This window comes from Caretta caretta, chromosome 12 (genome assembly GCF_965140235.1).
Source record: "Caretta caretta isolate rCarCar2 chromosome 12, rCarCar1.hap1, whole genome shotgun sequence".
In the NCBI taxonomy this organism is placed as follows: Eukaryota; Metazoa; Chordata; order Testudines; family Cheloniidae; genus Caretta; species Caretta caretta.
The window spans coordinates 3616188-3638882 of record NC_134217.1 but is presented as its reverse complement, the minus strand read 5'-3'; the positions used below and the strand labels follow the sequence as shown (position 1 = coordinate 3638882).

Sequence of the window (22695 nt, the reverse complement as noted above, 5' to 3'; positions counted from 1 at the left end):
TGTGTGTCACCAACAAGGGAGTTTTGCTTCTTCCATGCCAGTAATGGCTAAAAAACCAAAACAGCCTGACTAGTACTGCTACCAGACAGCAGCAGCACAGAGCTCAGCATGCAAGAGAAGAAAATGCCCAGGGGAAACTATTGTACTAGGGTTATAACAACGATTACCTTTGAGTTGGCTTTGCCTCAGGGCCTCAGTTTCCCCAGCTAGTCATTAAATGCCAGGAAGGGGCCTCCTTACCCACTGTTAATAGGTCCTTCCTTGATTTTTTTGTGCATCTGTAGCACCCAGTGCACCCCAGCTTCAGGTCCTTGAAAACATCTAACAGGGGAAAATCCAAGTAGCTCTGCCCCTTTTAACCTCAAGAAGTGGGCTTTTACATAGGAATTGCTATTGTGGATCGGCCCATCAAATATGGGATGGTATTTCCCTCTCCAGAAGAAATACCTGACGCTCCCAAGGAGGGCAGTGGTGTACTGGGGGATGGGACACTCCAGGATTGGCTCACTGGTGAGTAGTTAATACTGTGCAGTGTAAATTAGTTTGTGTCAAAGCTGCCCAGTACTTGCTACATACCTGGGCCTGAAGCCATCCGCCTTCTGGAAACACTGCAGGATCTCTCCTCAGCAACACATCACCCCTGTCCTACACTCTATGGGAAGCCAGTGGAGAGTCCCCTTCAAGGTTTGTCTTCAAGGTGCTCAATACCCTGGGCCCAGGGTGTTCAAAGCTCCAGGATAAAGAATGGTCAACATCTCCACTCCCCTGGTACAACAGAATTTCCTAGCACGTGGGTTGAACTCGTCTGCAGAGGACAGAGCACATTCTAGGGGGCCAGTCCCAGACTATGGCTCAGACTCCCCCAGGAATTAAGTATCATGAGAAGCCTTCCCACCTTGTACTCCAATGCAACCTGCCTTCTCAACAAACAAAGAGCAGCATGGACATCCGAAAACAAACAAAACCCTATCAAAACAAAACGTGCCACTGCGCGCACACATCTCCCCGGGGAGAGGACGAGAGCAAGGGCAAGCCCCATGTGACGGTCACGTCACTTAATGCATGGATTGCACGGCGCTCAGATACGAGGAGGCTGCAGGTGGGATAAGAACCTAGGCAGCATTTTAAAAAGACATCCGGCTACACTATTCTAGAAGTCAGGAATGGGGGAGCCCTGTTAGATCACCCCATCCATCTGCCTGAGCTGATCTGCATCCCTTTGCAAGGCACTTCAGAGTAGGGGGCTAAGGCTCCAGATCCATCAGCATCAATGCTTCACTGGAACATGCATGACTGGATGTCTCACGGGATTGAAGGAGCCTTCTCTCTCTCTCAGCCATCAGCTTGTCTCCAACCCAGATGGAGAGTGACCAACAACAGTTCACATCCAGCTGCTGACTCAGTCCGTTTCCTAAAGGACAAAGGTCGACAGTGCGAGAGCAGCCATCACATCGACGCTCACTTTGGAGAGCCACAGAGGCCTTTGGCACAGAAACTGACCAACGCTCGCATCCATCTCTTCAGAGTGTGGATGGGGTGCAATGGCGGGGTGTGGGGAAACTTGCCCCAGCACCGCCTGTGCTGTACTGGCCCTGTGGGCGGAGGCTGCTCATTTCCAGTATCACCGCACACTTCACCCGCACGATTTAAAGAAAAAAAAAGCTCCTGAGAAATCAGCTTGGCAGACTGTCCGCATCAGCAGTGAATGCTCTGTGCGAGTGGGCTCTGAAGCGACAGGCCATTAAACGAATTCTATTTAACATCTTACATGTAAAGTCCACTGATGAAACTTGCATCGGCGACAGCTTGGGTATAAAAAATTCACTGCACTATTAAAGGGACACAGTTCGGTGGCCTAGGGGTGGGGAAACTTTTTGGCCCGAGGGCCACATCTGGGTATGGAAATTGGATGGCAGGCCATGAATGCTCACGAAATTGGGGTTGGGGTGCAGGAGGGGGTGAGGGCTCTGGCTGGGGGTGCAGGCTCTGGGGTGGGGCCAGAAATGAGGAGTTCAGGGTGCAGGAGGAGACTCCAGGCTAGGGGTGTAGGCTGTGGGGTGGGGCTGGGGATGAGGTATTTGGGGTGCAGGAGGGTGCTCCGGGCTGGAACCAAGAGGTTCGGAGGGCGGGAGGGGGATCAGGGGTGCAGGCTGTAGGCAGCGCTTACCTCAAGCAGCTCCTGGAAGCAGCAGCATGTTCCTCCTCTGACTCCTACGTGGAGGCGCGGCCAGGCCACAGCCAATGGGAGCTGCGGGGGCGGCACTTGGGAGGGGGGCAGCGCACGGAGCCACCTGGCTGCCCTTAAACATAGGAGCAGGAGTGGGGGGACATGAAGCTGCTTCCGGTTCTAATCCTAGCTCTGCTATTAATCTGTAGGGAGACCTTGGAAAAAAAAGTCATGTAACCTCGCTACACTTCTTTTCCCCCCCTCCCGCCCACCCTCTGTGTCGACTTTGGTTGTAAATGCTTCAGAGCAGGGACTGTCTCTTACCACGTTTGTACAGCACCTAGCACAAGGGGTTCTGATATCAGGTGAGGTCTTTGGGTCTCCCATTATGCCAGTAATGATGGGGGACCCACTGCAGATCAGCCCATCAAATCTGGGATGGTATTCCCCTCTCCAGGAAAGATACCTGACACTCCAAAGGAAGGCAGTGATGCGCTGGGGGACAGGACACTCCAGGACTGGCCCACTGGTGAGTAGTTAACACTCTGCAGTATAAGGCTTTTATCATTAACTTGGTGCATTTGACAGCCCATTGGCTAGTCAGTTTCCAGGCTGTGTTACACACAGGGGAGAGATAAGGCTCAAAACTGCACACTGATAAGTACTTCACTTTAAGCAGGTGACAAGTCGCCGGTGACTTCTATGGCCACTGTTGTTGCACTTACGGTTAAGCACGTGTGTCTACTGACTCAGGGCCTAGGACTGTAAAGGCACAAAAACTAACAGGGGGAGTCCAGCAGGTACAGTAACCCATGAGATGGGACTGTAGTTTGATTGTGTGCCTTTAAACTAGAGCAAAGGCATATTAACACCTGAGTTACAGTGACACTCTCTGGTGAGCCGGTGGTATTGCAGTCTATTCAGGTTTTACCCAAGCTTAGAACAAAGCCTTTCATTAAGCTGTGCCTGTGCAAGGAATGCGGGACAGTATGGCGCTGACGGTTAATACATCCAAAGGGGCACCCCACGGAGAAACAACGAGCAGTCCTTGTGGCACCTTAGAAATTAACAAATTTATTTGGGCATAAGCTTTCATGGGCTTTTCATAGCCCATGAAAGCTTATGCCCAAATAAATTTGTTAGTCTCTAAGGTCCCACAAGGACTGCTCGTTGTTTTTGCTGATACAGACTAACACGGCTGCCCCTGTGAAACCTGACCCCACGCAGAGTTTCTGCAACTTCACCCCAGCTGTGCAGGACAGAAACGTACAGCAGCTATTCCCACTCTCTCTCTAGGTTCCTAGAGCAGCATCCATTGCTGGGGGGACCTCCTGGACGGAGCTGAGCTAACAAGACTCGCAATAGGCCAGTGATCTCCTTGGCTTCCCAAGCAGGCAGGGATACAGCTGAATTTACTTCGCCTTCTCCCCTCCTCTGGGAGGTCTCTGCGAATTGGGCCGGGAGCCTCCCCTTTTCAGTCATCAGGGTCTCATGCTGGGTGGAGTGAAGGGGGTGAGCAGGGAAGGCTGGGACAGGTGGGGTCGTGGTTCTGTCCATGGCGCGTTTGAAGCGCTGATTCCTTCACCCCCTGCAGAGAGCTCCTGCCTCACAAACGCCCACCCCTCCCTTGGGCATGCCAGCTCCCAGAAGGCCAAGTGTCTTGTTTTAGGGGCCCTCAAAAAGGAGTTTGGAGTCTATAAGAGCACAGGAGTGGCACTGGTTAGAGCCAGAGCCTGCATGGCCAGGCCTCCCTCTGACAGCCTTGTCAGCGCACATGTATTGGTCTGCTGCCCTTATTGCAGCCCTGACAACGCCCCTCCATCCTCACCCCAGCCAAGTCTCTCCCCGCCTCAACAAAAGGGAAAGGAGGTCTCACTGACCTGTATCCCATGCATGCCATTCTCAAGCAATAACCATTACTTTACCTGCTTGCATTGAAGACACTGGTGCTGCTGAGGCTGGAATTGCTGGAGGCTTCCAGGCAGCCTAGAGGAAGATCAAAGGAGCACTAGTTAGCTGCTTTGATGGGGCAGATTGAGACAGCAACTCCTACTCATCCCCCTGGCTGGAGAACACCGCAGTACCCTGTAGATCTGTGCAATGAAGACAGTCATTCAGGCCTCTGGAAGAGCTCACCCTCAGGTCCAACACCACACTGCAGCAGGCACTTTACATTAACATGGGTCCATACACAGACAGACTCTCTCCTGGTGCCCTCTAGTGAAGGAAGGTGGCCATGAGGATATTTTCACTAGGACAAGCTCAAGCTATAGCTCTCCAAGTCCACCTAGCATTTAGAGGTTACTCATCCACCTCAGCCCAGCCTTCCTCCCCCTTTAGCCCTGTGATACAGGAGGGCCAGGGAGCAGTGGGAGAGTGCTAGAGGGGAAATATACAAGCTCAAGGCTAATTAAGGCGTGGTTCCCTGTAGACTAGGGAAGGTGGCTGTAGGTTAATTGGAGCACCTGCAGTCAATTAAGGCCTTGTTAGGGTAGGCATCCCTAAGGAGATCCTGACAGACCAAGGGACTCCCTTCATGTTGAGAGTAAAGAAAGACTTATGTACCCTGCTCCACATCCAAACCTTGCGAACCTCAGTCTGTCATCCCCAAACAGATGGTCTGGTTGAGCGATTTAACCGAACTCTCAAGAGCATGATCCGAAAGGTGGTGGCCAAAGACTGGGATACCCTCCTCATATTGCAAACTTCAGGTATGGGAGAAGTTCCCCAAGCATCTACTGGATTCTCTCCCTTCGAGTTACTGTATGGACGCCACCCATGCGGCATATTAGACATCGCAAAGGAAGAATGGGAGGAACAACCCAACCTGGGGAAGAATGTCATTACACATGTAGCCCAAATGAGAGAACGAATAGCCCAAGTGACCCCCATAGTACGAGAGCATTTGGAAAAAGCACGAGAGTCCCAACGAACCTACTACAATCGTTGGGCAAGAACACAAGAACTTCAACCAGGAGAACGGGTGCTGGTACCAACAACAGGAAGTAAGCTCCTGGCCAGCTGGCATGGACCCTATGAGATCGTGGAAGCTGTTGGGGAGGTGAATTATAAGGTGAAGCAGCCAGATCGCCAAAGGCCAGAGCAGATATACCATATCAACTTACTGAAACCCTAGCATGATCGGGAGACATTCCTGGCTGTCCTGCCAGTTCAATCCCAGGCAGATGGCCCACAAGGGCAGGTAAAGATATCCCCAAATTAGCCCCAGAACAACATACAGAGGTTGTTGAAATGATCCAGAGGAACCAAGACGTGTTCTCCACACAACTAGGCCATACGATGCTGATCCAACACCACATAGTCACCTGTCCTGGAGCAAGGGTGACAATAAACCCTATCGCATACCAGAGGCAAAAAAGAGAGAAGAAATTAGGGCAGAAGTAAAGAAGATGCTGGAACTTGGGGGGATTGAGGAATCTCACAGCCAGTGGTCCAGCCCTATTGTCTTGGTCCCCAAGCCTGACGGCAGCCTGAGGTTTTGTAACGACTTCCGGAAGTTAAATGAGGTATCCTAATTCGATGCCTACCCAATATCACGTATTGATGAGCTGGTGGATCAGTTAGGTTAAGGCCCGATACTTAACCACCTTGGATTTGACAAAAGGCTACTGGCAGATCCCCCTGGCTGAGGACACCAAGGAAAAAACCACTGTCTCTACACCTGATGGCCTTTCCCAATATACCATCCTCCCTTTGGGGCTCCATGGGGCCCCCCGCGACTTATGGACAGATTACTTCGACCCCATGCCAAGTATGCTGCTGCCTATTTAGATGATGTGGTAATACATAGCCTTGACTGGGAGACGCACCTGGGGAAAGCGGAAGCAGTACTAGATGCTCTTAGACAGGCTGGCCTCACCGCTAACCCGTCCAAATGTGCAATAGGGTTAGCTGAGGCCAGAAACCCCGGGTATGTAGTCAGAAGGGGCCTGGTGAAGCCCCAATGGAACAAAGGGGAGGCAATACAGGAATAGCCTCGCCCAAGCCGCAAGAAGCAAGTCAGAGCATTCTTAGGGATAGTAGGGTACTATCGCCGGTTCATCCCTCACTTTGCCACAAGGGCGGCACCTCTGACAGACCTGATAAGAGCTCGGGGCCTGGAGATAGTTAAGTGGACCGAAACGGCAGAAGAAGCTTTCACAGACCTAAGGACGGCCCTTTGCAGCCACCCGGTGCTCATAGCCCCAGATTTCAAAAAGGAATTCATCCTACAAACAGACGCCTCAGAGGTAGGACTTGGGGCTGTCCTTTCACAGATGGTGGGGGATGAGGAGCACCCAATCCTTTACCTTAGCCAAAAGCTCCAGCCCAGGGAACAACAGTACGCCGTAGTAGAAAAGGAATGCCTATCGGTTAAATGGACCATGGAGATTCTATGGTACTATCTGCTGGGGCGGCGGTTCACCCTTGTGACAGACCATGCCCCACTCCAATGGATGCACACAAACAAGGAGAAGAATGCACGAGTGACTAGATGGTTTCTATCCCTACAACCTTTCCACTTCTGGATACAGCATAGTACCGGAAGCCAACAGGGCAACGCGGACAACCTGTCACGACAACACTGTCTCTCGTCCCAAGTAACCCAACCCCGCGGTGCTGAGCGGGGGGGAGAAGAGATGTGTGATACAGGAGGGCCAGGGAGCAGTGGGAGATTGCTAGAGGAGAAATATACAAGCTCAAGGCTAATTAAGGCGTGGTTCCCTGTAGACTAGGGAAGGTAGCTGCAGGTTAATCGGAGCACCTGCAGTCAATTAAGGCCCTGTTAGGAACCTAATAAAACCCCCCTGCATCAGGCAGACATAGGAGGAGGAGGAAGGAAAAAGGACTGGAGCTTGGAGGTGTGTGGAGAGATTTGGAAGACTTGAGAACTGAAGGAAGGGAGACCCTCCCCCAGCAGGGCAGGGAGACTCCCTTCCCCCCAGCATTTAAGGACCGAGGGTAACCCCACCTAAGGGGGATGAGGGTAAGAAACCCGCAGGAGTTGAGAGGGGCTGGGACTCGGAGCAAACCCAGACCCTTCCCCCGCTTCCCTCCTCGAACACCTTCCCGGGCTAGTCGCGGGGCCCTCGGCACCCAAGAGCAGGGGCAAAGGGTGGCATCTTAGCTCCCCGCCAAGAAAAGCGCAGGACCCACCAGACTAACATCGGCCACCTTGCCACAGCCCTTACATAAAAGGAACCCAGCTAGCACCATCAAGGCTTGCAAACTGGTTTCCTAACTTCAGAGGAAGAAATTCCAACCTTGCCCCAAAATTAAGTTAATGGAACTGAACTAGACGATCTGGTCACTTCCCCATCCAGTGACTGACCGGTATATCTGAGAACGGACCTCTTGGGTCCCAGTCCAATTAGTAATGGGGCAGGGTGTCCAGTCGCAAACCATACCACCCCATCTGGCACTGACCAGTCCCTCCATTGACAGGCAAGGGAAGGCCTGAATGCCACACAGGCTGGCTCTCTCAGACCCAGAACTGGTCCCATTTGGGTCAGGGAACAGGCATGATAGGAAAGTTCATACGGTAGCTGTCTGGGGGTGAACAAGGCCTCTGGCTGCAGGGCTCTTAACGCAGCACGTATCACTGGGAATTGTACTGGTTTTTAAGCCATTCAACAATAGGTGGGGAAGGGGAAATATTTTCCTCCCTACACACCTTCCAGCCCCACCCCCCGTTCCTGAACCCCTCTAGCTGCTACCTGGAATCTACTCCCGGTAATACAATTCCTTAGGCTACGAGATACTGGTTACATCTTGAAATCCAGATCCAAGTCAGAGTCTTCCCCACCCTGGCCAGATCTGCCTCTGTACAAGGAGCGGGTGATGTGAACACTGTTCATTCTGCTCCTGATCAGCTCAGAGTCACTGGAGAGCAGATTCTGCAGTGCCCAAGCCAGCACCCTGAGGGAGGGAGAGAGCAGCGCCTGCTCTCCGATGGTTACAAAAGGCTGGCAGCCTGTCAACCAGCAACTAAAGCAGCAAAGCTGGTTGAAAACCTCAGCCTAGGAAGAGAAGTCTGGGGCTGTACGTTTCACACTGCAGTCCCACACCCCTCCAGATAGACTGGCTTACATTTCAAAAGGCTGCTCCTAGACTGGCCAGGAATCAAATGCCGGTGGCCTCCATGGCAAGCGAGAATTCTACACCGAGCCACCAATATCCCGGCTGCCGGAAAGGCTGACCAGTCGTTTAAGGACTGAGCCCTGGTCTACACAACATTTAGATCGACCCAGTCACAGCACTCAGGGGTGTGAAAAATTTACACCCCAAGCGCCGTACGTAAGCCAGCCTGACCCCACTGTAGGTGCAGTTAGGTCAGCGAAGGAATTCTTCCAGTGACTTCGCTCGGGCCACTTGGAGAAGTGGGATATTGACACTGATGGAAACTCCCCACCATCGACGTCGGGGCATCGCTGGCGCTCAGGTGGCAGAACTGCAGATGTGCTTCCATAGCGCAGACAGGGCCAGAGTCCCAGGAACGCCCCGGGCCAGGAACTGCTCCTCACATACACTGAAGCTGCTACGTCAGCAACTGAACAGAGACCAGGCAAAGCGTGATCTAGTGAAAACACCGCAACATTGCAACACTAGAACTAGGGGCGATTCACAGGGGTTATATTTAATGTGAACGCTCCTCTCCCCATGGTGCTAGAAATGGGATTTACTCGGTTTCATATTTGTTAAGTCAGTCCCCTGGAAAGGGCTAACTAGGACAGAGGGTTAGGTTGGTGCATGGCAATCACTTTTAATTAAGAAAAAAAGCCTCGCTCTTGCATTGGCCGGGAATCGAACCCGGGCCTCCCGCGTGGCAGGCGAGAATTCTACCACTGAACCACCAATGCTACAGCTGGAAAAAACTGCTTCTCCAGCTGTTTCGTTCACGCTGCACACATGGTGACAGTCAGGAAGTTTCGGGTTACACCCCTGCTTTGGAAACATCTAAGAAAGTGCTGGGATGTGCCTTCCCCGCTGCAGCCCTGCAACCTCCCAGCAGGGCTGCAGCCAGGGAAGGAAGCCTTGGGATATGCCAAGCCTGGGCCTCCAGTGCCAGGACAGGGTGCAGCCTCCATGAGCCGTGCACATTTTAACTGAAAAAGAGCCACAGGCGGCTCACGATCCACGGTTTGCCCACCCCTGCCATATACAAACGAAACTGCCAGCCCCTAAATCCCAGACGAGAGTGATCGCACTCCCACGTCTTTCATGGAGTTTGCTATCTAGGCTACTAGGAGAATGGTGTTGCCAGCTATGGATGTGCGGCCTGAAAGCCCTGCATGCACTGGAAAAGTCATTTGTTTCTGACCGCAGTCATCTGCATCAGTTTGTCCTGAGCCAATGGCAAAGAGGTAAAGTGAACTAAGTGAACCTATTTTCAACACCCCTGCAGAAAATGTGATTGAGAGTCAGCGGATGATCATGCTCGAGTGCAATCAAGACTAACTGTTTTGGCAACAGACACACCACAGGGGACCTGTTGCTGATAGCCATTGTCAGCAATACATTAGGTCATTTTCTTAATGTAGATGCTACCTTAAAAGCAACTAGTATTCAAATTGGTGGTGGTGGTGAGCCCTAGTCATGGACCCCACTGTGCTATGCATTGCACAAACATAACAAAAAGATGGTCACTGCCCCAGACCTCTAGGTGAGGAGGAGTTAACTGCTAAACACACTTCTGTGTCAACTGTTGGCCATAAGTAGGATAGCCCCTATAAATAACTTTTTGGGTGACGATCAAGCCACATTTAAAAAGATCCTAAGGACCTACCAGGCAGTGACTTGACAGGAGACTTGTGAAGTACGGTTGCTCTTCTTATTAGCATTGTGATCACTTACATGGCCTCTTCCATGCTGCCCCAAAGACTCATTGACTCCTAGGATTAAGATAGAGCTGGGAAATGCGCTACACAATGCCAGCTGTGATGCCACTGCCTGTGGTCACTGACACAACACAGTCTACTAAGGACAGTGGTCTCTCTGGAGTGGCCCCACAAGCAGTGCCAGGCAGGGTCAGAGTGTGCACCCCATCACATGCCAACGGAGATCTGAGGGCACGGTGTGCTGGGATGCTTTTGTCCATCCTGGCGACATGGCTGAAAAAGCATGCAATGCCACTTCAGGATATGAGGAGTGACTGAAGGTAAGCTGGGTTTTTGCCAGATTGACATTTTGCACAAAGGTCAAACCACTTTTTACTCAGGATTTGGGGCTGACAGCACACACAGAACACTGCTGGCTGCTCCAAGTCTACCTGTAGCAGGGTACAGGTTTTTGACCACCATAGCAATATGGGTAGTACACAGGTTTGATAGATCCTGAAATTTGGTAAATGTATGTAGGTTCCATCAACTTGACTGTAATTGGTTTCAACAATTCTTTAGATGCAGTCCTAATGTATTTCACCTGTGCTGTGATTCTTCAGGGCAGTTTGTTTTACAGTCTTTATATTCTGAATGTTTCTTTCCTCTGTTTTTAACATGTCAACAGAAACAGGAGAAACAGACTATGCAGCAGAAACAGTGACAGACTATGCATACTGCTGTCAAGTGTGCAAAGACAACAAAATGAAAAAAAGGAGGGAGGGTTATTCTCTAACCTTTCCTCACTTATCCTAGTTGTTACCAGACATGCCAAACCCGTGGGGAGACCACAGAAATTGGGCTTGTTTTTGGCTTAATTGGTTTGTGAGTTGCTTGTTGGCTAGTTTTTCGCTTGCAACTTGTTAGGCTTGTACATTGTTTGGCTTAAACCTTGTTTTTTTGATTGGCTCCCAGCAAGCAGGGGTGCACAGTGGGCCCCATCACAGTCCCAGACTGCACACTGGGGGGAATCTACTCAGAATGTTGGCTTTTTCTTATCTTCAAAGAGGATTTATTTTCCAGGGTTGCTCTGCAAGAGAAACTCACAAACTGTACAGGGGGAGCCATGAAACTGACTAGACTACAAGCTTTCTGAGGCAGAAACTGTGCTTTTTTCCTCTTTTTGTACAGCGCCTAGCACAATGCAGTCCTGGTCTCTGACAGGGGCTCCTGCGCATTACCACCTAACAAATACACATGGTACTGTCAAGTGCATAAAGTAAACTGGAGAAAGAAGTCTGTCAATTACAGTGACCTTGGGTTTTACATTATAGTAGAAGGCAAAATAATTCAGACAGAAATGTGATTTTTCAGGTGACAAAGTCCCTTTAAATACTTTTGTTACTGGCAAGTGGCAAAAAAAGTTTAGGGACGCACATGCACACTACTTGGGTTGTACTGGTACTTGAGTGAGGTCATTACAATTCTCCTCAATCCCAAATAATGAAGCTTACAAGGACCTATGCAAAAGGCAAGAGCCATGTCCCTAGATTCCATGTTAATTATGTACTGACATAACCTACAACCAGGAATAAGGAAAAATCATTTCACTACCATGATGTAAATGCTCAAACAATAGCTTCCACAGACAACCCCTGCATTGCAGCCATTTGACTTTAGACTGAGCAAGGGCTATATTGAGGCTAGACTGCGCATTGTAAAGGGGCATGCCAAGTTACAATGCTCAATGGTTTCTAGGATTTAATATTACGGAAGCACTCAGGCCTGGTCTACACTTAAAATTGCGTTAGACATAGCAGCATCGCTGAGGAGTGTGAAAAATCCACACCACTGAGTGTTGTAGCTATGCTGACCTAGCCCCCAGTGTTGAGGCGGTGTTCCTACACCAGATGGAAAACTCCTTCTGCTGGCATAGGCTGTGTCTACACTAGGTGATTATGCCGACATAGCTATGGTGCTGTAGCTGTGTCAGTAGAGTCCCTGCGGTGTAGATGCAGCCTCAGGCTCCAATCAGGAGGAGCAGATCCACTGTGCTGCGTGCTGTACAAACAAAAGACAGATCAGAAGGTCTCTCTTGACTGAGGACACAGTTGTGAAATAGGATTTGAAGTGCCAGGAAATGCAACATTTTATATGCATTTAGCAGACTGGACTGCAGCAAAAGAACGGCAGCCAATGGGGAAAGCGTCAGCTTCGTTGATTCTGATGGACCGATCTGCCCAATCACACATCTAATAAATGGGTCCCATGTTGCGCTTCACAGGTGCTCTGTCCATCAGCTCCCCAAGGCCTTGACTGGAATATGTCTGAACAGGCAACCCTGGGACATGCAGGTGAAGCACCAAAATGCTAACTATTTGGGTGCCATCCTGACAAAGCCACAATGAAAAGGGACTCACCGCTGGAGGTCACCTGCTGCTGGGAGAGGGATTCCTCCTTGGGTTCCATCTGGAGGCTCAGGGATTGCTTGCCCTCATCCGTTTCGTCATCTTCTGGGATGACCAGCTTCATCAGGCTCTGGTTACACACATTAGCTACCTCTTTGATGCCTGAGCAGAGAGGATGTAAGGAACAATCTAATCCAAGATGCTTTACACCTTAGACAAGCCATGCAGCAGGGACCCAGAAGAATACATCAGAGCTATTCCCATTCCCTAACCCACATAGTTCACACCCCCTGTCCAGCCATGACAGCATCCCTGTAAGCTATACATTCTGACAGCTGCCCTCTCACATTGCTGCCCACCACCCTTTTTTGGGCAAGGGTGGAGGGAACTATATATTTGTGGCAGGAGGGTTGGCTAATTCCTTGTGTCCCACCTCAGCAACCCCCGAATCCAAGTAGCGATCCTCTGCTCCCACATCACACCAGAGTACACAGCTGGAAGGGTCTGCTAAGGTGACCAGATATGTCCTGTTAAGTGATCAGACATCAGCGCTCACACTCCACAGAGATGGGGCAGTTCATCCTGCTCAGAGGCAGTGCTTCAAGGAGACTCAAGCATCATTATAGGAAGGGGCCATTCCTGAGTTCACACCCTCGTGCCCCAGAGAAGGTGATTTTCCCATGCTAACCACTGACTGACACCAAGGGCCAGCAGTGGCCCCATTACACATGCAGCATGCGATTTCCCTCCTCCCCAGAGATCTTACCTATTTGGGTTCCCCTTCTTCACAGGCCTGGTCAGGTCATTTAAACCCACCTAGGGACCTAAGGAGGGGTAAGACTGTAACATTTTTGTTTCTTTCCCCCCCTTCCACCAAACCCTCTCTGGCCAGGAGAGCTGGGATTAGCTCCCTGAGGAGCTTTAACAAGGCCCCCAGAATACCCATTCGTAGCTGCGTATGCTTGGTGATGACTACATGACCGAGAGGAAGCAGAGACACTGGAGCCTGGCAGCAGTGCCTGCTTCCCCTGATCTGGGTAACAAGGATACTCTTCTTCCGGTCATCATAGGATAGGCATGGCAGAACAGCGGTCAGGATCCCTGAGGAGTAGGGCAGCATCACCCGACCAGCCAGCTGGATGAATTCCCTCATCCAGCACATGGCTGTCAGCTGAATCAGATCATCTGGAAAACAGGGACCAAGAAGAGCTGAGGAAGAGGCAGGTAGCACAAATGGATCAAACTCAACAAATTACCCAACATGCACAACGAGATGACACTTGGCTTCTGGTTTTGGTTTCATCAGCAGGGTCATAGTGATTGGTGCTCTCCCAAAGATCCATCCCCAAAAGCCAAGAGTAGCTGGATGTTAAAAATGCTTAGTGAAAGTGCTAAATGTAAACATGCTGGTAATCATTAGGCTTCAGTGTTATGAATGTCAGTGGGAGTTAAGGGCACTACATGCATCAATGTTAAGTATATATAACATGCTCCTCACCACAGGAATTGTACACCTAAGTCACCACCACAACCTAGAGGCCCAAGTATGCTCTACATGTCTCCCTCCTTCCCCTGAGGCTGCTAGGGGATTTACTGCTTAACTCTCCAGGTTCTACCGCAGAGTAGCCGTTGAAGAGGCCTGTCTGCAAACACAGGCAGACAGCATTGCACTGGCTCCCACTCAGGGGGTCTCTTTCAGAACCACAAGGGGTAGGAAGATTGCTTTAAAGAAAATTCTGAAGAAACTAATGGGGCCAGCAGAAGGGTGAGTGCTGGTATGAGGTACCAGCCTGGCCGCACACCCAGCTGCCCCCTTCTTCCCACTTGACCTCCAGCCCCCTCCACACTGGGGGTTTGTCCTGATCCAGCGACCCACTCACCAGCAGTGTGAACACCCAGTCTAGGCAGGAACAGCCTCTATTTGCGCAGATTATGCAAACCCCTGCTTGAGACCTGAGTAAGCTGCACAAATGCAGATCACAGCTTATAGCAGGTTTCAGAGTAATAGCCGTGTTAGTCTGAATTCGCAAAAAGAAAAGGAGGACTTGTGGCACCTTAGAGACTAACCAATTTATTTGAGCATAAGCTTTCGTGAGCTTTCGTTGCATCCAATGAAGTGAGCTGTAGCTCACGAAAGCTTATGCTCAAATAAATTGGTTAGTCTCTAAGGTGCCACAAGTCCTCCTTTTAGCTTATAGCAGTTTACCCTTTCTCCACCCAAGGCTTGCAGCATTAGTGCAGTTAAGGCAGGGGGAACTGCCGATGGCTGAAGTTGGGGTAAACCCCAGTGAAGAGGCCACAGACATAGCAGGATGCACGGAATCAAATAAACCCTTTAAAACTGTTCCATCAATAACCTGATTTACCCCAATTCAGTTGCTCAGGCCTGGGTGTCACAAAGTCACATCGGTTTTGCTAGAGGTGTTATTTTATTATCAATACCAGTTTAGACAGAGATGAAACTTGGCACTCTAAAACTGAGGCAGACCTAGTTTACAGGCTTAGCTGGCATGGGTAAATTCAGAGAATTTAAATAGATACAATTGCTTTCAAATCAAAATAAGTATTTTTGGTGGTTTTTGTATGGGGCGTATTATCCATGTTTATCAGGTAAAACCAAAAATGAGAAACCCTAAACATATTAATTATCTATGCCACAGAAAGCCTGAGGCACTTGGGCCTAATTTTTCAGTCCTTGGGACACCTAAAATCCAGTGGTGTGCCATGACACTTTTAGCAAGGCATGCAATTCTACAATGGCATGCGAGGTCACACTGTGTGGAGGATACCATTTTGTTTTACAAAGTGATAACTCCATGCATGTTTGGGGTCTGGCAGAAGTGTCCCATGGCCACAGTCATATTCAGGGCTTTCGTGTTCTTGTGGAATGGAATTCTGGAGCGATGTAATGCAAGCAGTAGTAATTCACAGGGGTGACAGCATTAAAGGCTACGGAGCACAGCAGCATGCCCAGAGACCCAGACTTGCTGGCCACGCTTGCAATGCTTCTAGCCCTCGGGCCATTGCCTGAGCCCACCTTCCAGCAGGGGCAGCTCCAAGGTCTTTTATCTAATAAAGTCAGGAGGAATCTGTTTAAACCAAGGCATCTTTCCAAGCACATTCTGCTGAGAGTGAGAAAAAGCATTTCTGAGCATGGGACAAACCAGGGCCTGGATTTGCGATGAGGTCTCCGGTCACTCTAATATCACTGGTACAGCACTGGTGGAAACTGTCCGGCTGAGCAGTGACATTTGGGACATCAATATGAGGGATCCCAGTGTCAGGGGCAAAGCCCCTGCTACTGTCGCTATACAACACTTGACACTCAGGCAGAAGGGGCAATAGAAACCCGGAATCCTGCTCCATTTTATTGGCGGAGAAACTGACAACCAGTAGACTACGGTGGTGAATCAACCTGAAGGGTGATTGGCAAATACACTCACTGACAGCTTCACACTGTGCCCACTGAAGGCACTGGTAAAACTCACCCACTTCCATGGGAGAGGAGTGGGGGTAGTGGTGAGCGCTTGTGAACCCCACCCCTCAGCATTTTTAATTCCAGACTATGCTGGTAGGTGAACAGATACTAACTGTGTATGGTGCCTGGCTTCCTGAACTCTAACACTGGGATCCCATGCTTGGGCCAGGAACGCAATTCTTCGTCAACTTTAATCAAAGAGCTTTCCAAGTATATTCCATGGTGGGAAGTTCCCCAAGACAGGATTTTCAGAGCCCCATGCAAAGCAGCTCATCCTCCCTTTGAAAACACAACCCTGTCCAAGGCCTGGTGCTGGTTCACCCATGAGCGAACCGTGATCCAACACAAGTGCTGTGTTGGTGCTAGGATTGTAGCCTGTTTTCTCGGAGGGGCAGGGGAGCTGTAGAGGAGAACTGTGCCGTCTACACCAACAACAGACTTCAATCCCGAATCAAAGGTTTTGGTCACAGTCACAGGGACCGTGGCTGCCACCCAGGCTCTATCCAGCACACTGGGCTTTGCACACTCACCAGAAGCCTGACAGTGAATCACTAGAATGTTGGCCATTTCTGCAAACTTGACGCTGGAAGGATTCTTCTTGATCTCTTTAAGGAACTCCCCGAGGGCCACCTCACACCTGCAGAGCGGAAGGACAACCAGTTAAGAGACTCATTCTCAGCCTACAGAACACAGGGACCATACACCAACCTTCCTGTGTACATATGAACTGACATCAAGAGCCAAGGCATCACCAGTTAGCTGCAGTGAATCTGAGCACGTATCTTCTCCCACCAGCTGTGGTGGTCAGCACTCATCCTAACAGGGGGCTTGAGCGTTTCCAACACCAAGCACATGCCTGTGAGTTATCCACACTCAAGTTAACTCCCCTTGAGTTAGCCCAGCTTGAGGGAGAGCAGCCACACTACAAAATAACACTGGCTGCACAGACCAGCTGCGTCCCCACCGCATTATTGAGCTTGAGCATCAGCAGCATTTAACCGTCAACCCACATCCCCTGCCAGGCCAGCTAGCTTGAGTTTACAGCACCCCGAGCTCGAGATGTGTGTGAGAACAGGAGTCGGGTTAGGGGCTACGCTCGAGTTACACCTCAAGCTAACTCTGCCAGGAAGACAAACCCATGGTGAGCTGCTGCCTCACTGACCCAGTAATCAGCATCTTGCCTCTCAGACACCATCTCTGCCTAGATCAGAGCAGCAGGAGAACCATGCTCTACATCAGGGGTTCTCAAACTGGGGTCGTGAAATCTGTGCATCTCTCACTAGCGTCCCACGCGCCGCTCCCCCTCCCCCCCGCCCAGAGTGTTTACCCAGTGCTCCGCACCCCCCCACACTCACATCTTCCGGATCTCTTTGCTGTTATCTCCCAGGATCTGGAAGAGTCCATCCAGGATCTCCGGCAGGTAACCCAGGAGATTAATGTCAGGCACCGACTCTAGCACCAGGATCTAACTCAGGGAAGGAGCAAGGAAGACAAGAAAGAGTCCTAGTGAGTTTCAGAGAAGACTAGAAGTTAAAAACAAACCAACCACCCCAGAAGGATGCTTTGGTGCAGGAATAGTGAAAAAATGGAGGGGCACGTAAACTTGGTAATAGTAGGTGGTACTGTAAAGAGCACGGTTGTCTGAGCTGGGGGTACTGGACTAGATGACCTAATGGGCTCTCCATCGCAAGGGGCAGTGCGGGCCAATGGACTAAGGGCTTGGCTACACTTACATTTTATAGCACTAACTTGCTGGCTCAGGGGTGTGAAAAATCACCCCCCTGAGCGCAGCAAGTCTGAGCACTTTAAAGCACGAGTGGAAACAGGCTCCAAGCACTGGGAGCCGCGCTCCCAGTGCTCGGAGCCAATCCCCTCATGGAGCTAATCCCATGACAAAGCTTTGAAGTTTTCAGTGTAGCCATGCCCTAAGTACCAGGGAACATGGAAGTTCTCATCCCAGCTCTGTCACCACATCCTGCGCACTAGTCAATCCACGACACCTGCCCCATCTGCAAAAGAGAGGGTACTTATCTACCCTCCAGGCACTGGAAGGGTTGTTTGCGCTCTTACTTTGAGAGTACAAAGTGCTATGCAAGTTAGGCATGTACTACGTGTTTTCATTATCTTCTGGGACTCTACAAGTCCATGGCAACAGAACTGCGGAGAGCTACTCAGCCAACAGCTACGGCCAACTGCAGGAAATAAGTTAGGAGTGACTCAATCTTTTAAGGAATGAGTGAGTCTGAGGACAAGACAAAGTGAACATCATGCATCTGCATCCACTAAGTTAGAGCAGGACATGTGCCTAGACACTATGATGATGGGCACACTGAACCCCAGCTGCAGCGCAGCCACAGCTGTTTGATAGCTTTCGTTAGAACTTTTTGGAGGACAAGAGCTCGACAGCCCTGGGCTACAGCCATATCACCCCTTGCTAGAGCCTCAGCAGTGGAGCAGACGTCACAAGTGGTATGTCATACACACTTACCCAGGATATGATGAACTGCCGGGCGTACTGGTTGTTGGAATAAATCCTCTCCCGCAGGAGCGGGATGAAACCCACGAGGTCAAACTTGTTACTCTCAGTCACGATGTCCTATGAAACAACCATCATTGGTAGGTTAGGGCAGCGATGGGGCTTGGCCCCCCAGCGCTCAGACCCTACGCACCAGCGCAGACACCAGCTGGCCACTTCCTATTTTTAGCAAGTCAGGGGCTGAACATATTTTAGAAAGTGAAAAGTCACCCACAGTGGATGGGGCTCAAATCAGCCAATTCTAGGCATGGGCAATGACTCTCAACTATTGGTCCTCGAGCCAAAGGACCACAGGGTGTGTCCTAACTGGTCAGTGAATCAGGCATCCTCCCTCTGGCAGTGGTCAGTACTGAGGTTTCAGAAACAGGTGAAGTCTCACTCCCCACAATGCACCAGCCCAATTGCACAACCCTGAACATGGAAGTGGGGGGGAAGTTTCCTTGACTCACGCACTAATCAACTCATGCCCCACAGCATGTGACTGAACCACCCTGATATGTAATAAGAAGTGTCCCTAGTCCTTTTTAGGGCTCACCTACACTATATGACAGATCTCCTGCAACAGTGAATCCCTTTGCTCCAGTCTTATGGGACAGTGGACAGGAGAGTGTAAGGAGGGCTGGACTCTCCCACAGTGACCCTCTGCTACCTCCCCAACATGGATCTCTGCACCATGCCAAGCGCTGGGCTGGTATTTGGGAGCAGGGAAGGGAGTGGTCAAGGGGCCTGTTAGTCCTACGAGTTAGGATGAGGAAATATGGAGGTTTGGGCAGGTAAGAACCACACTGTACATAGATCAGGAACTGGAATTAAAGGCTCCTACAAGAGACAGCAGCTTCTACTCTACAGACAGAGCACTCCAGCTCACCTGCTGGAACAAGGAACCCTGATGAGAGACAAAAAATGGTAGAGTCCCCACTCTGTAGCCTGGTGAGGGAGATGCAACCTACTGATCACAGTGCAGCCTTCCCCCGGAGCAGCATGGTGGAGACAGGTACTCCAATAAGCTTTTCATTAACGTTCACCCGTTGCTGTGTTAAAGGCAACTCCTCCCTCCCCCCAGTAATACTTCAGGTGTATGAAGCCTTAGCATGGAGATGGCCAGTGAAGCAGCATCTCATTCCATCAGAGCAGCAGCCTACAGGAAAGGGAGCGATTTCCACAGCCACAGGATGAAGTTGTGATTGTATTGGCTGGTACAGCCTCCTGGAAATGTAACAAATGTATAACTCTGTCCCCCGTCCCCCACCAAGGGCCTTCTGACATGGGTCCCTAGGATAGTCAGCTAAAAGAAGGGAAATGGGAATTACCTTGAGAAGTCGGTCCAGTAGTTCAGAGCCGCTTTTCACATTTGGGTCTGGATCAGCGGCAAGCTGCAAGTTACAAAAACAAAAATGCCATCACAGGTTCCAGAGAAAGACACACACAAGTGTATTTGTGCTGGGTTCCTAGCAGTGCCCAAGGTTGTTCGCCATGAGAAGACATCCCTGACACTTGTACAGGTTAAATCAACTTCATTTCTTGCCAGCAGTTTCCTTTCAGACTAGAAGTTGAATGAGTTTCCAGGAAGGGCCTGGGGAGATGGTTGCATGGGGCAGAGCTGGGTTCACAACTCTGAATGGAAGGTGTGACCCAGGCAAGAGAAGGTGAACAAACACTAAGCCTGATCTGAAATGCCTGAACACCACTTCCCGGCTGCTACCTTCAGCTCAGCTCTCTTCTTGCAACCACAGTGAGCAAGGGACAGACACAGCAAGGGTAGCGGCCTAAGCCTTCTACAGACATTCCTACAAGAGCAGGGCCGAACAGCCCCAAAGCCAAGCGTGCCTACACCCTGTCTTGCAGCAGGAGGGATCTGCACCGGTGGCCCCTTTAGTAGGGTGACAGGTGAGGGCTCCCACTCTGCACCTTCATGGGGGAGGGAAGGCAGACACAGGGGAAAAGCTACTTACCTTACTCAGGCCATCAAACAGCACGTTGAAGTGTGGGAGGACAGAGCCCCTGGCCACTTTGACGATGTTATACAGGGCCTCGCAAGCATAGTACCGCAGTCGGCTGTCAGCATCGTTGAAGCAAGTCAGCACCGGCTCAATCAGCTCTTTCAGGTACAGCCCAGAATCCTGATGGAAGAACAAGACTGGGGGTTAGGGCCAGTCCTCACTTGGGGTGGGAACAGACTGACCTCTGGCAGCGTATGTCATACAACGGAGCACTAGGACATGGCCACAGGTGGCAGTGCCACGAGGCATCGCCACCTTCACGAGCATTGGCTCGTACAACCAGATCATACCAAGCGAGCCTGTACCATCTCACCCTGGCTCCAGATTCACAGGGAGCTATCAGACTAGCATTGTGAATGCCACTGGAGGATTGCAGGCCTTGTGCTGCAAGCTCCAGCACAGGAACGGAGATCACTGCATTCTGGCTCCCTGATAATGCCAGGATCACCATTTGGACGTAACCATAGAGAGACAAGTCATTAAGACTTCTTTGGAACAGCGATAGTCCCATTCCTGAAACCAGAGACTTCAAAACACATTCATCCCATCACAGGAGATCACATGTCCCAAACACTGTCGCTATCAGGTTTGAGCCTAGACTGAGCCCAGGCTCGTAGCCAAAACTAGGTCTCTGAGGGAAATATGACCAGATGGGTTACTACCCCCTAGCTCTCGGACCCTCATGCATTAGCTATGGTGTGACGTTATCTGATTAAAATAGGACTGTATGAATCCTTGTTGCAACCACTGTTATATATTTGCAGCAAATTTTGTATAAAGGTTGTCGAGTGATGTCTATGAAAAGGTTATGTTTTGCTGGTTATGATTATGCTATCTGTATGCATGTATCATTTTAGTATGTAAGTTATAAGTATTGGAATATCCATCAGCTTTATGGGGATTGTCTGCCCCATTCTTTGTGGTTTACCCTAATTAAATGACCATAGCTATCCCCCACTGAGACACTGGTCACAACCAGTTATGCCACGTAATATATCTGCAAAAATATCATCATTTGCCAGATATGATCATCTTGTTTATATGTTTGGATCACCTTTGTATTAGGAGTTATAGATATGTATGTGTCTGTATTTCAAACTTGTGCTATGCTTCTGGATGATACCCCTACACAGTTTGGCATCAGCACTGCCTAGCCTGCTTGATGGCCCATTTGTGACATTGCATGCCATGTGTTTTATGGAAATATGCTTATGAATACGACATAACTGGAATATGCTTTATGCTAAATACCCCTTGTAGGGTGTCATTAGAAAGCTTGTAATCTACTAAGTGCGTTCATCCTATTTGTTTGCATGTATGATGTCTATGTCTGGAGTTAGGAGAATAAGCTATAAACTTGTATCACTGATGCAAACATATTAAGTGGAGGCCATTGGGGGTGCTCCAGAAACAGTTACTTGAAAGTCTTCCTGTGTACTTGTGGGCCAGCCCATGGGGAATGGAGACAAGGGGTCTTACAGTGACATGTGGCTATGCCACCTGATAATGAAATTAATCTGAAATCTGGTACTTTTCCATTTAGAAGGAGGGGTGGAGACCCAGAGACAAAAGATTCCCTGCCTTGTGCCAAAGCTATAAAAGGGGATGGAGCAGGACAAAAGGGGCGGCCAGTCATGAGAAAACCCCTGCTTACCACATGAGATGTCTGCTGGATCTAACAAAAACTGTACCGGGGAAAGGATTGGGCCCAGACTAGGAAGGAGTCTAGTCTATGAAAGAAGTTTATTGGAACATCTCTGAGGGTGAGATATTGCCTGTAATCAGTTTCTTAATGTATTAGGCTTAGACTTGCGCGTTTTGTTTTATTCTGCTTTGTGACTTACTTTGTTCTGTCTGTTATTACTTGAAACCACTTAATTCCTACTTTTTATACTTAATAAAAATCACTTGTTTATTAATAAGCCCAGACTAAGTGATTAATACCTGGGGGAGCAAACAGCTATGCATCTCTCTATCAAGGTTATAGAGGGTGGACAATTTATGATTTACCTTGTATAAGCTTTATACAGAGTAAAACTGATTTATTTGGGGTTTGGATCCCATTGGGAGTTTGGGTGCTGGAGACAGGTTACCTGCTGAGCTGTTTTTAGTTAAAGTCTGCAGGTTTGGGGGGCATGGCCCAGATCCTGGGTCTGTGTTGTTGAGCCAGACACGCTAGCCTGCTGCAAGGCAGGGTTCTGGAGTCCCAAGCTATCAGGGAAAATGGACTCAGAGGTAATTTCAGCACATCAGGTGACAGTCCCAAGGGGGTCTCTGTGACCGAACCCG

The 22695-nt window shown here is 49.9% G+C and overlaps 1 protein-coding gene and 1 non-coding gene across 10 annotated transcripts in view; both read right to left on the bottom strand.

Moving 5' to 3' along the window:
- VAC14 (VAC14 component of PIKFYVE complex) overlaps nucleotides 1-22695 on the bottom strand; it is a 202426-nt gene that overhangs the window by 159138 nt on the left and 20593 nt on the right. For all 9 annotated transcript variants that reach the window (XR_007352308.2, XR_007352304.2, XR_007352305.2 and 6 more), the window contains 8 exons: nucleotides 20359-20526; nucleotides 19717-19779; nucleotides 18359-18466; nucleotides 17226-17335; nucleotides 16401-16507; nucleotides 13443-13577; nucleotides 12405-12554; nucleotides 4093-4153 (listed from right to left, as the gene is read on the bottom strand). Coding sequence is in view for 6 of the 9 variants with exons in the window: in XM_048816827.2 (XP_048672784.1) it covers nucleotides 4093-4153; nucleotides 12405-12554; nucleotides 13443-13577; nucleotides 16401-16507; nucleotides 17226-17335; nucleotides 18359-18466; nucleotides 19717-19779; nucleotides 20359-20526 (902 nt within the window). In the remaining 3 variants the exon portion in view is untranslated. The remainder of the gene's footprint in view (nucleotides 1-4092; nucleotides 4154-12404; nucleotides 12555-13442; nucleotides 13578-16400; nucleotides 16508-17225; nucleotides 17336-18358; nucleotides 18467-19716; nucleotides 19780-20358; nucleotides 20527-22695) is intronic.
- Nucleotides 8957-9027, bottom strand: TRNAG-GCC (transfer RNA glycine (anticodon GCC)). The gene has a single exon. It is a non-coding gene; the product is annotated as a tRNA-Gly (tRNA).